Source organism: Procambarus clarkii, chromosome 28 (genome assembly GCF_040958095.1).
Source record: "Procambarus clarkii isolate CNS0578487 chromosome 28, FALCON_Pclarkii_2.0, whole genome shotgun sequence".
Classification (NCBI taxonomy): Eukaryota; Metazoa; Arthropoda; class Malacostraca; order Decapoda; family Cambaridae; genus Procambarus; species Procambarus clarkii.
The window spans coordinates 8,389,651-8,401,511 of record NC_091177.1 but is presented as its reverse complement, the minus strand read 5'-3'; the positions used below and the strand labels follow the sequence as shown (position 1 = coordinate 8,401,511).

The following is an 11,861-nucleotide window of genomic DNA, read 5'->3' as shown; positions in this document are numbered from 1 at the left end:
CGTGAGAAAAAATCTAGTAACACATCTGGAGAGAAGGGACTTCGTGACAAATCGCCAACATGGGTTCAGGAAGGGTAAATCTTGCCTTACTGGCTTAATAGAATTCTACGACTACCTGACAAAGATTAAGCAAAAAAGAGAAGGCAGGGCGGACTGCATTTTTTTGAAATGTCGGAAAGCCTTTGACACAGTCCCCCATAAGAGGCTGGTACATAAGCTGGACAGACAGGCAGGAGTAACTGGTAAAGTGCTCCAGTGGATAAGGGAATACCTAAGCAATAGGAAGCAAAGATTTCTTTACAGTCAGGGGTGAGACCTCCGATTGGCGTGAAGTAACCAGTGGAGTCCCACAGGGCTCTGTACTCGGTCCTATTCTGTTTCTGATATACGTAAATGATCTCCCGGAGGGTATAGACTCATTCCTCTCAATGTTTGCTGACGATCCCAAAATTATGAGAAGGATTAAGACAGAGGAGGATTGCTTAAGGCTTCAAGAAGATCTAGACAAACTGAAGGAATGGTCGAACAAATTGTTGTTAGAGTATAACATAAGCAAATGTAATGTAATGAAGATAGGTGTATGGAGCAGGAGGCCAGTTACAAGGTATCATTTGTGAGATGAAATTCTTCAAGGGTCAGAGAGAGAGAGAGAGAGAAGGATCTGGGGGTTGATATCACGCCAGACTTGTCCCCTGAAGCCCATATCAAGAGGATAACATCAGCAGCATATGTCAGGTTGGCTAACATAAGTACGGCATTTAGACACTTGTGTAAGGAACCATTCAGAACTTTGTATACCACATATGTCAGACCAATCCTGGAGTATGCAGCCCCTGCATGGAGTTCATATCTCGTCAAGCATAAGACTAAACTGGAAATGGTTCAAAGGTTTGCCACTTGACTAGTTCCCGGTCTGAGAGGTATGAGCTACGAGGAGAGATTACGGGAATTAAACCTCAGTCGCTGGAAGACAGAAGAGTTAGGGGGGACATGATCACCACGTACAAGATTCTCAGAGGAATTGACAGGGTAGATAAAGACAGGCTATTTAACACAATGGGCACACGCACTAGGGGGGCACATATGGAAATTAAGTGCCTAAATGAGCCACAGAGATATTAGAAAGAATTTTTTAGTGTCAGAGTGGTTGACAAGTGGAATGCATTAGGCAGTGATGTGGCGGAGGCTGACTCCATACACAGTTTCAAGTGTAGATATGATAGAGCCCAATAGGCTCAGGAACCTGTTCACCAGTTGATTGACAGTTGAGAGGCGGGACCACAGAGCCAGAGCTCAACCCCCGCAAACACAAATTGGTGAGTACACACACATATACAAACATATATATATATATATATATATATATATATATATATATATATATATATATATATATATATATATATATATATATATGTTTGTATATGTGTGTGTACTCACCAATTTGTGTTTGCGGGGGTTGAGGGGGCTATTAACTATTGAGGGGGCTCCCAAGGGCTTCACCACCTTACAGCTCCTGCTGACCAATGTGGTAAGTGAACGTTCTGCCCCGCGGTGTTGCCTGTGACCAGTAGTTGTTCTTACTGTTTTATGGTGCGGAACCTTTGAGAGTCTCTATAGGTCTTCTAACAGTCACTTGTGTGCGTGCACATCTACTCACACACACACACACACACACACACACACACACACACACACACACGCACACACACACACACACACACACACACACACACACACACACACACACACACACACACATACACAATTACTCATACGAGCAACGACTATAAGATAAGGTGTCAAGGAGAGTACACTACAGAAAAGGTGATCACATAATGGTAAGAGAGTATTTGTAAAATGTGGAATGGAAGAAGAACTTAGCGGAAAGACAGTTCAGGTAATGAAGAACATTGTCAAAGGAAGAGACAATGAGTAAAACAAGTTTTAGAATATAGTAACCCATGGCTCAAGATACAATGCCAATAAGCTGAACGAAAATTAGGATTGAGTGGAAAAATTACAGAGGTCAGAGGACAGAATTAAACTTTAATAGAAGAAGCAGAGCTAGAATCGAATATGTAAATATAAGAAGAAAATAAGAAAAAACTATGAAAATTACATCCAAAGCAAAGAAGCAATAAAAAGTACTACATAGCCATATAAGAAGGATTAGCTATACCAACAAATACCAACTTGAATATATTAGAAGGGATATCACACCTAACGCAAGGTATCTGGAGCTGTATGACCAAATACCGAGAATAATACGTCAGAATTTTTGGGCAGATTGCATATTTCTGGACTGCCAAAACTGCTTTAACATAGCATCACACAAGAGAATACTGCACAAACTTGAGAGGCAGGTAAAAATCAATGGAAATTCACTAACAGAAGTAAGATTGACAGAAGTCAGTCACAATGCGAGGCGAGAATGTGGACTGGTGTAGAAAGCTGAATACCTCAAGGATCGGTGCAGGTATCCAAACTATTACTCATTTATGTCAGTGATCTAACTACAGGACTTGCGTTCATTACGTTAATGTTCGCTGACGGTGTAAAATTATTAATAAGAAGAGTTGAGACAGATGAGAATGTAAGATTATCCAAGACAAAGGAAACCAAACTCTTTGTAGCGAATAGAGAAGAAGACTTTGTAGTGGATATAATAACTAGCCTAACTCTGGAGGCACATGCTAGTAGGATAACGTCAGCACCTTACTCTTCATTGGCAAAGGTCAGAACATCATACGGGAACATAAATAAAAACGCCTGTAGATCACTGCACACCTACGTGAGACCAGTTCAAGAGTATGTAACTTCATCTCCAAATACAGTTAAGGAAACTAGAAAAGGCTCAAAGGTTTATATCGAGGTTCGTCCTAGACTTGCGAGGGATGGGTTATGACGAAAGACTCAAGGAGTTATACTTAACTTTGCTAGAAAAGACGTTAGAGAGAGAAGAGATCATAGATCTTTTCAACAGGTTTTCAGCTGCTTGTGATATGACATTTCACGAGAGAGAAAAGAGAGGCGGGAGAAGTGGACTTGGTGAAAGAGAGAGATTGATTGATTGATGAAGATTAAGCCACCCAAAAGGTGGCACGGGCATGAATAGCCCGTAAGTGGTGGCCCTTTTAAGCCATTACCAGTATCAATAGATGATACTGGAGATCTGTGGAGGTGCGACTGCACCCTGCGTGACGGGAGATGTCTCCCGGACCAAATGGTGACCAGATGGTGGAAAGAGAGAGGGGGAGGGAAAGAGAGAGAGGCAGGCAAAAGGGAGGAGAGAGCGAGATTGGGGAAGGAGTGATGAGCAAGGGTTGAGAGGAAAAGGAGACGAAAGGGAAGGGGGAAAAAGGTAGGAGGGAGGGATAGAGTGGAAAGAGAGAGAGAGAGAGGGGAGGGGGAGGATAGTAGGGAGGGAAATACAGACCCGGGTACCGAAGGTTAACCCATCTCATAGCGAAAAACGGAAACAATTATTGATTCTGTTTACAGCGAGGGAAGGAGATGAGCTATGAGACAGTCGATACAAATACTATACATATGTTTAGATGCAGATAAGTTGGTTGCGCTTCACTGTATTAGATGATCGACTCCTACAGAGACCTAGAAGATGAATATCGCCAGGTTCAATATGTGTACAGTAAAATAACAACACACTTGAGCTTGGTCGTCTCTTTAGTTTCTAGTGTTTGGTTTAGTCAACATTTTTCAGCCACGTTATTGTGACTTTTTCATCTGCAATAAACTTGAGTAAAAGATACCGTAGGAAATGTAGAGTAGACCTCGTGAACTGTAGATACAGATGCCATGGATACAAATCCGAGAACACCGTATGACCATTAGAGGTCCACGGCTATTCAATATTCTCCCAGCAAAGTATGAGAAATATTGCTAGTACAAAAGCGGATGTCTTCTAGAGAAAACTAGACACGTTCAAGCAAGAAGTGTCGAACCAACTGGGTTGTAGTGGATATGTGAACCTGCGGGCCGCTCCCGGCAACAGCCTGTTGGACCAAGTTATCACAAGTCAAGCTTGGCCCCGGGCCGGGCTTCAGAAGTAGAAAAATTCCCAGAACCCACTCCAGGTATTCTCCAGGTACACGGCCAAATCAGTGCGACCATCTGGGACCTGTAAGTCATACGAGGACAGCCTGAGACCTGGGATATGAGTGAAAGAAAAGTCCCCAAACAACTTGATACACCACAAGGCTCTCACTCCACAGATCTGTCGAAGTGGACAGACTCAATTAATTGAGTATACACAGGCGCATGCACGAGTGCATACACTCACACACGTCTTGTAGTGGTGCGGGAATCGCGCTCTCTGGCAGCTGGTTGACTCTCTGACAGCTGACTGATTGACTGACTTCTCAGAAAATATGACAGCTTATTCGATAATCTGAAATACTGAATTAAATTAATTTTAAATAAGCTAATAAAGTAAAAGACGAAAGAGAGAGAGAGAGAGAGAGAGAGAGAGAGAGAGAGAGAGAGAGAGAGAGAGAGAGAGAGAGAGAGAGAGAGAGAGACTATACACGTGTCTCTCCCACGGGAGTGTTCGCCACACTCCATAAATCATTACCTCACGATAGCAGTAAGTGGGTTACTGGTGGGAGAGGAGTGGTGGTGCAGGTGGCGGTCTTAGTGGTGGTGCAGGTGGCGGTCTTAGTGGTATGGGGGGGGGGGTGGCGGTCTTAGTGAGATAAATATTAGGAGATGGTGATGATGGTGATAGTAGCTGAGATGGTAATAGTGTTAGTGACCGTGGTGGCAGTAGTGTTGGAGATGGTGGTGATGAAGGAGGAATTAAGTGCTGATGATGAGAGGTAGTGTTGGTTGGTGGAGGAGTTGGTGATGAGAGAGGAAGTGTTGATGATGTTGGAGGTAGAGTTGTTGACGGCTGAGGTAGCGTTGGTGAAGTAGGTAGTGTCGGTTATGCTCGAAGAAGTGTTGGTGGTGAGGAAGGAAGTGTTGGTTATGAAGAATGTAGTGTTGGTGATGAAGGATATAGTGTTGGTGTTGAGGGAGGAAGTGTTGGCTAGGACGGAGGTAGTGTTGATGAAATAGAAGGCAGTGTTGGGGATGAAGACGGTATCGTTGGTGATAATGGACGTTTTGGTGTTGACGGAAGTATTGTTGGTGACTGATGGAGATGTTGAGGAAGCGGACATGGCTCCGTTATGCTCCATCTTGACATGTCTATAAACAGGCGTCGCCACTCCACCAACTGGTATATAACACACACACACACACACACACACACACACACACACACACACACACACACACACACACACACACACACACACACACACACACACACACACACAGGGGTGGACACACACTTAACACACACTAGTTAACAGGTGGAATGCATTAGGCAGTGATGTGGTGAAGGCTGACTCCATGCACAGTTTCATATGTAGATATTATAGAGCCCTAGTAGGATCAGGCATCTGTACACCAGTTGATTGACGGTTCAAAGGCGGGACCAAAGAGCAAGAGCTCAATCCCCGCAAGCACAAATAGGTGAGTACACACACACACATAAATACAAATGTCTTTTTTTCTGTATATAGACATGACGATGGAAGAGAGAGACAGGGCAGTAGAAGCAAGGGAAGAGAAGGAATTATCAGGTGAAAGCGCCAAGACATTACGACTATTTAGCACTTGGTAAGGGATCAGGATAAGGATTTGGGCTGAAACGGGGAGGGAAGGAATGGTGCCCAACCTCTTGGACGGTCGGGGATTGAACGCCGACCTGCATGAAGCGAGACCGTTGTTCTACCGACCAGCCCAAATGATTGATACAAGAAAGAAGAAATATGAAAGAAACGTTGAATGGTCCGCAAACCATAAATCCCTTAAGACCCGAGTATGACCCAAGCAGCCTATGTTCATCCCGTACCCCAGACCATTCCCTCTCTTTTTGGATGAGCAAAAGCCCTACAACTTTGTACCGACAGACAAACGGACGTTTCCTTTTATAGGAATAGATATATTGATGAAGTGTGTACTGAAGATGGTTTCAGTGATGAAGGAAAGTTGGTGGAGATTAGAGAAATGTTGGAAAGGTGGTGATGGATATATGTAAGGTGATTAAGGGTGGGAAAGGTGCTGAAGGATCAGTAACTTCATGATGATGTTTGTAGATAATATACACGACGTTGCCTGGGTAGTGACGCTATTTCCTTCTTCTTGAGGTTATGTTGAGATGATTTCGGGGCTTAGCGTCCCCTCGGCCTGGTCCTCGACCAGACCTCATTTTTGATTACACATCCACAGGAAGCAGCCCGTAGCAGCTGTCTAACTCTCAGGTACCTATTTACTGCTAGACAAACAGGTGTATCAGGGTGAAAGAAACTCCGCCCATTTGTTTCCTCCACCACCGGGAATCGAACCCGGAAGCTCAGGACTACGAATCCGAAGTGCTGTCCACTCAGCTGTCAGGCTACCCACCCAGCTGGTTGCAGTTATGGCAATTGTATGTAGTGAAGATGGTTACAATTATGAGGGTGGTAGTGTGTAGTGTACATGGCTTCAGTGATGAAGACTGTATGTGGTTACGATGGGCACAACGATGATGGTAGTGTGTAGTAAGGTGTTACAGTGAGGAAGATAAAGTGTAGTAAAGACGGCTACTGTCATGAAGAGGTGCTCACGGTTATTTGGTCACGCATTAAAGCAATTGTGATAATATTTTACCTCCGGTTTATCTGCTGGTCTGAGTGCTGCCCTAAAACACACACGCACACACGCACACACGCACACACACACACACACACACACACACACACACACACACACACACACACACACACACACACACACACACACACACACACACACTTAATGAAACAGACAGAGAGAAAGATCTAGGAGTTGATATCACACCAAACCTGTCTCCTGAAGCCCACATAAAGAGAATAACGTCTGCGGCATATGCGAGGCTGGCTAACATCAGAACGGCGTTCAGGAACCTGTGTAAGGAATCATTCAGAATCTTGTACACCACATATGTAAGACCAATCCTGGAGTATGCGGCCCCAGCATGGAGCCCGTACCTTGTCAAGCACAAGACGAAGCTGGAAAAAGTCCAAAGGTATGCTACTAGACTAGTCCCAGAACTAAGAGGCATGAGTTATGAGGAAAGGCTGCGGGAAATGCACCTTACGACACTGGAAGACAGAAGAGTAAGGGGGGACATGATCACAACCTACAAAATCCTCAGGGGAATCGACCGGGTAAACAAGGATGAACTATTCAACACTGGTGGGACGCGAACAAGGGGACACAGGTGGAAGCTGAGTACCCAAATGAGCCACAGAGACATTAGAAAGAACTTTTTCAGTGTCAGAGTAGTTAGTAAATGGAATGCATTAGGAAGTGATGTGGTGGAGGCTGACTCCATACACAGTTTCAAATGTAGATATGATAGAGCCCAATAGGCTCAGGAATCTGTACACCAGTTGATTGACGGTTGAGAGGCGGGACCAAAGAGCCAGAGCTCAACCCCCGCAAGCACAATTAGGTGAGTACAATTAGGTGAGTACACACTTCTCACCCCCAGGCATATATATCGGGAAGGTCTCCTGATATACGTGGTTGTATGGGAGTTATGGTATGACGCTTTGTCATTTTCTTGGCTGATTACTACATGTGTGGATCACTGTGGCCTAGAAATCAATAGTATTGGCTGAATGTCTTCGTGGTTCCCTGGATATATACACAGCTCTGAATTGGGAGTCGAAAGTGTGGAGATTTGGGATTGGCCGCGATTCTGTTGTGTTCGTCTTTTATACGTATGGGATGATTCATAAGAATGTACGACGTTGAATGGAGCCTGAGAGGGTGTTGAAGAAGGAAGAAGGATGTGGTAGGAAATCAGGAAGTGAAGTTCTCGAAGAGAAAACGATGCTGTGGAAGTGTGAGAAGTATGGGCGTGGCTGGGATCGTGTGAGAGAGAGAGAGGATGAAGTAGAAGGTCTCCCAGGGTCTTGTGGGGCGTGATAGGGTATCAGAGCGCATGTAAGGGAGTGATAGTAGGTCTTGAAGGTGGCCAGAGGCATATAAGAGTGTCAGAGTGTTTAAAGGGGTGCGACAGGGTCTCACAAGGCATGTAAAGGTGTGAGAGAAGATCAGGAGGGTATGACAGGATGTCAGAAGGCATGTAAGGAAGTGAGAGAGGTCTTTAGCGTATCAGAAAGTTTGTAAGGATGTGACAGGGAGTCGTGACGGTTGAGGGTGTGATAGGGTGTCAAAAGGCACGTAGGTGTGTGAGGAAAAGCCCATCACGACTCATTTAGAAGGCATATAAGCGTGTGAGAATGTCTCGAAGGTATGATAGGTATATAAGGGTATCAAAGGAGAATATAGATTCAAGATGATGTGAAAAGCATTGGAAGGTTAGAGCGTCTGAAGGCTACGAGAGTTTATTATTATTAACATCTTTATTGACAAAAATAATTACAATTTTGCCTAATCTGAGGATTTTGATAGTCTTATTAAAGTGAGGATAATGCTGGTATTCACTGTCACGCCGGACAGAGGGTCATACATAAGACAATAGGTCTAAACTGTATGCTGAAGCACATATATATCATGGTTACAATCAATGTTTTAATGTATGGATATGTGAAAACAACGTTCTGCTGTGCACTGCCACACAAGGGCAGGGATGGGTTCATAAGTGATGCAGCTTAGAAGTAATAGAAATAAAAATTGTTCTTCATTCTTTAAAATGGACAAGCAAATTTTGGATAAATACGAGGGTGTGACGGTCTGGAAGAGGCTGTGGCGGTCTGGGGGAGGGGGTATAGTCACCTAGTTATACTCACCTAGTTGTACTTGCGGGGATTGAGCTCGGCTCTTTGGTCCCGCCTCTCAATGGTCAATCAACTGGTGTAGAGGTTCCTGAGTCTATTGGGCTCTATCATATCTACACTTGAAACTGTGTATGGAGTCAGCCTCCACCACATCACTTCCTAATGCATTCCATTTGTCAACCACTGTGACACTGAAAAAATTCTTTCTAACGTCTCTTTGGCTCATTTTGGGCACTCAGTTTCCACCTGTGTCCCCTAGTGCGTGTGTGCCCCTTGTGTTAAATAGTCTGTCTTTATCTACCCTATCAATTCCTCTGAGAATCTTGTATGTGGTGATCATGTCCCCTCTAACTCTTCTGTCTCCCAGTGACGTGTGAGGTTTAATTCCCGTAGTCTCTCCTCGTAGCTCATACCCCTCAGTTCGGGTACTAGTCTGGTGGTATCCTTTGAACCTTTTCCAGTTTAGTCTTATGCTAGACTAGATATGGACTCCATGCTGGAGCCGCATACTCCAGGATTGGTCTGACATATGTGGTATAAAATGTTCTGAAAGATTCCTTACACAAGTTTCTAAAGGCCGTTCTTATGTTAGCCAGCCTGGCATATGCTGCTGATATTATCCTCTTGATATGAGCTTCAGGGGACAGGTCTGGCGTGATATCAACCCCCAGGTCTTTCTCTCTCTCGGACTCTTGAAGTATTTCATCTCCCAAATGATACCTTGTATCTGGTCTCCTGCTCCCTACACCTATCTTCATTACATTCCATTTGCTTGGGTTAAACTCTAACAACCATTTGTTCTACCATTCCTGCAGCTTGTCCAGGTCTTCTTGAAGCCTCAAGCTGCCCTCCTCTGTCTTAATCCTTCTCATAATTTTGGCGTTGTCAGCAAACATTGAGAGGAATGAATTTTGAATTGTTGCCGCCGAAGGCGGCAAGTTTATTGTGCACCCCATACTCATCCTGTGAGCGGTAGCGCAAAAGCATTACAGAGGGCACAAAAGGTCTTTATCAGACCTCATCTTAGATTATTACATAAACAATTTCTTCAATCCTTCACACCTTATAGATACAATGTCAGCTAGTTACAGAGAAAATGCTATTACAAGAGCTACATATTTACAGTAAGTCATCATACATTAATGGTAGGTCTTGTCGTTAATACATAATAGTTTGGCCAATGGGGATATTACAGAATCATAGGGGAGCTTCTGTTTATTATTAGTTCTCACAATACACTACTTGTTTCTGAATCTCATATGTCGTTCATCTACTGAAAGCAAAATGTGGGTACAGTGCAAGGATTTCAGGTAATTTATCCATGGTAATAAGATAGGTTGCCATATCATACAGAGAGAAAGAGTCTTTACCCTCTGGGAGATCATTTACGTATATCAGAAACAGGATAGGTCCGAGTACAGAGCCCTGTGGGACCCTGTTCTCCCACAGAGTTCCGGTGTGTGACGGTCTGGGGGAGGGTGTGACGGTCTGGGGGAGGGTGTGTGACGGTCTGGGGGAGGGTGTGACGGTCTGGGGGAGGGTGTGTGACAGTATGGGGGAGGGTGTGACGGTCTGGGGGAGGGTGTGACGGTCTGGGGGAGGGTGTGTGACGGTATGGGGGAGGGTGTGTGACGGTCTGGGGGAGGGTGTGTGATGGTATGGGGGAGGGTGTGTGACGGTATGGGGGAGGGTGTGTGACGGTCTGGGGGAGGGTGTGACGGTCTGGGGGAGGGTGTGTGACGGTCTGGGGGAGGGTGTGTGACGGTCTGGGGAAGGGGGGGGGTGTGACGTCTGGGGGAGGGTATGGAGTGTGGGGGACCTCGATATTAGCCTAACGTGTATTAACACACTGGTTTTCTGTCCCACGACACAATGAATTAATTATATTATACTTCATTAGAATTCTAAACACTTGAACTGATCAACACAATAATGGCCTCGCTCCTTCCAGGTCGGCATACGATTCTCGATGGTGCAAAGGGTTGTATATTTTTTTCCTTCACAGAGTTCCCTTATCTCAGCTCCTGTCATGTCCTCGTCTACCTTTCATGTGCTGTATAGTCCTACAGACAGCGCTTCCTTCTCCTAATTGCCTTACTTAAGGAGGGAGGGAATTATCAGGGGAAAGCGTCAAGCCATTACGACTATGTAGCACTAGGAAGGGGATGAGGATAAGGATTTGTGATGGGACGGGGGGGGGGGGGGTAAGGAATGGTGGCCAACCACTTGGACGGTCGGGGATTGAACGCCGACCTGTATTATTTTGCTCTACCATCGCTCTACCGTCCAGCGACGGTAGGGACGTTGCATTTCCTTACTTAAGGAAATGCAGAAAGTTAACGACAAAAAACATGTAACATTAAGGCAAAACAGAACCAGAAACAAATGGGCAAAGTTTCTTTCACCCTGAATGCCCCTGTTACCTAGCAGTAAATAGGTACCTGGGAGTTAGTCAGCTGTCACGGGCTGCTTCCTGGGGGTGGAGGCCTGGTCGAAGACCGGGCCGCGGGGACACTAAAGCCCCGAAATCATCTCAAGATAACCTTACCCACTTCAAGGAGCCAATGGTCATTCAGCAGACAGAACAGACAACAAGTAACATTACTATCCCCTGGGGCAGAGGCCAAGATCGAGGCTCTACACAAAACCTTCACTACAATCAACACTCGTCAGAAGCACAATTAATAACAAGAAGGTCGCCAGGGCAGAGGTTAGGACAATACCCAGTACTAATCGTATCAAAGTACGGATTTCTAACTTGGACAGTTTACAATAATTTATTGATGCACAGGTGGGTCCATCCAAAATGGTTTTGTCGGAAAGATTTTACACAAATATATTTTGTGTTGTGGAGAATTCACATGATATTTTTGGTTGCGATAATTCAAACTATTTTTTTTAAGGATTTACATGAATGTTTTCTCTTCCTTGAAAATATTTACGAAGTATTTTTTTCCGTTTACACAAACTTTTATTATTGATTTGGAATTACTCAAAATTTTTATACTGAAAAGAATTTAC

At 44.6% G+C, this 11,861-nt stretch overlaps 1 protein-coding gene across 1 annotated transcript; it reads right to left on the bottom strand.

Annotated features, from left to right (window-relative positions):
• Window positions 1-4,721: 4,721 nt before the first annotated feature.
• On the bottom strand, window positions 4,722-5,201 carry LOC138369364 (uncharacterized). Its single transcript, XM_069332607.1, has one exon. The coding sequence runs from the start codon at window positions 5,199-5,201 to the stop codon at window positions 4,722-4,724; it is 480 nt and encodes a 159-aa protein (XP_069188708.1).
• Window positions 5,202-11,861: the final 6,660 nt, after the last annotated feature.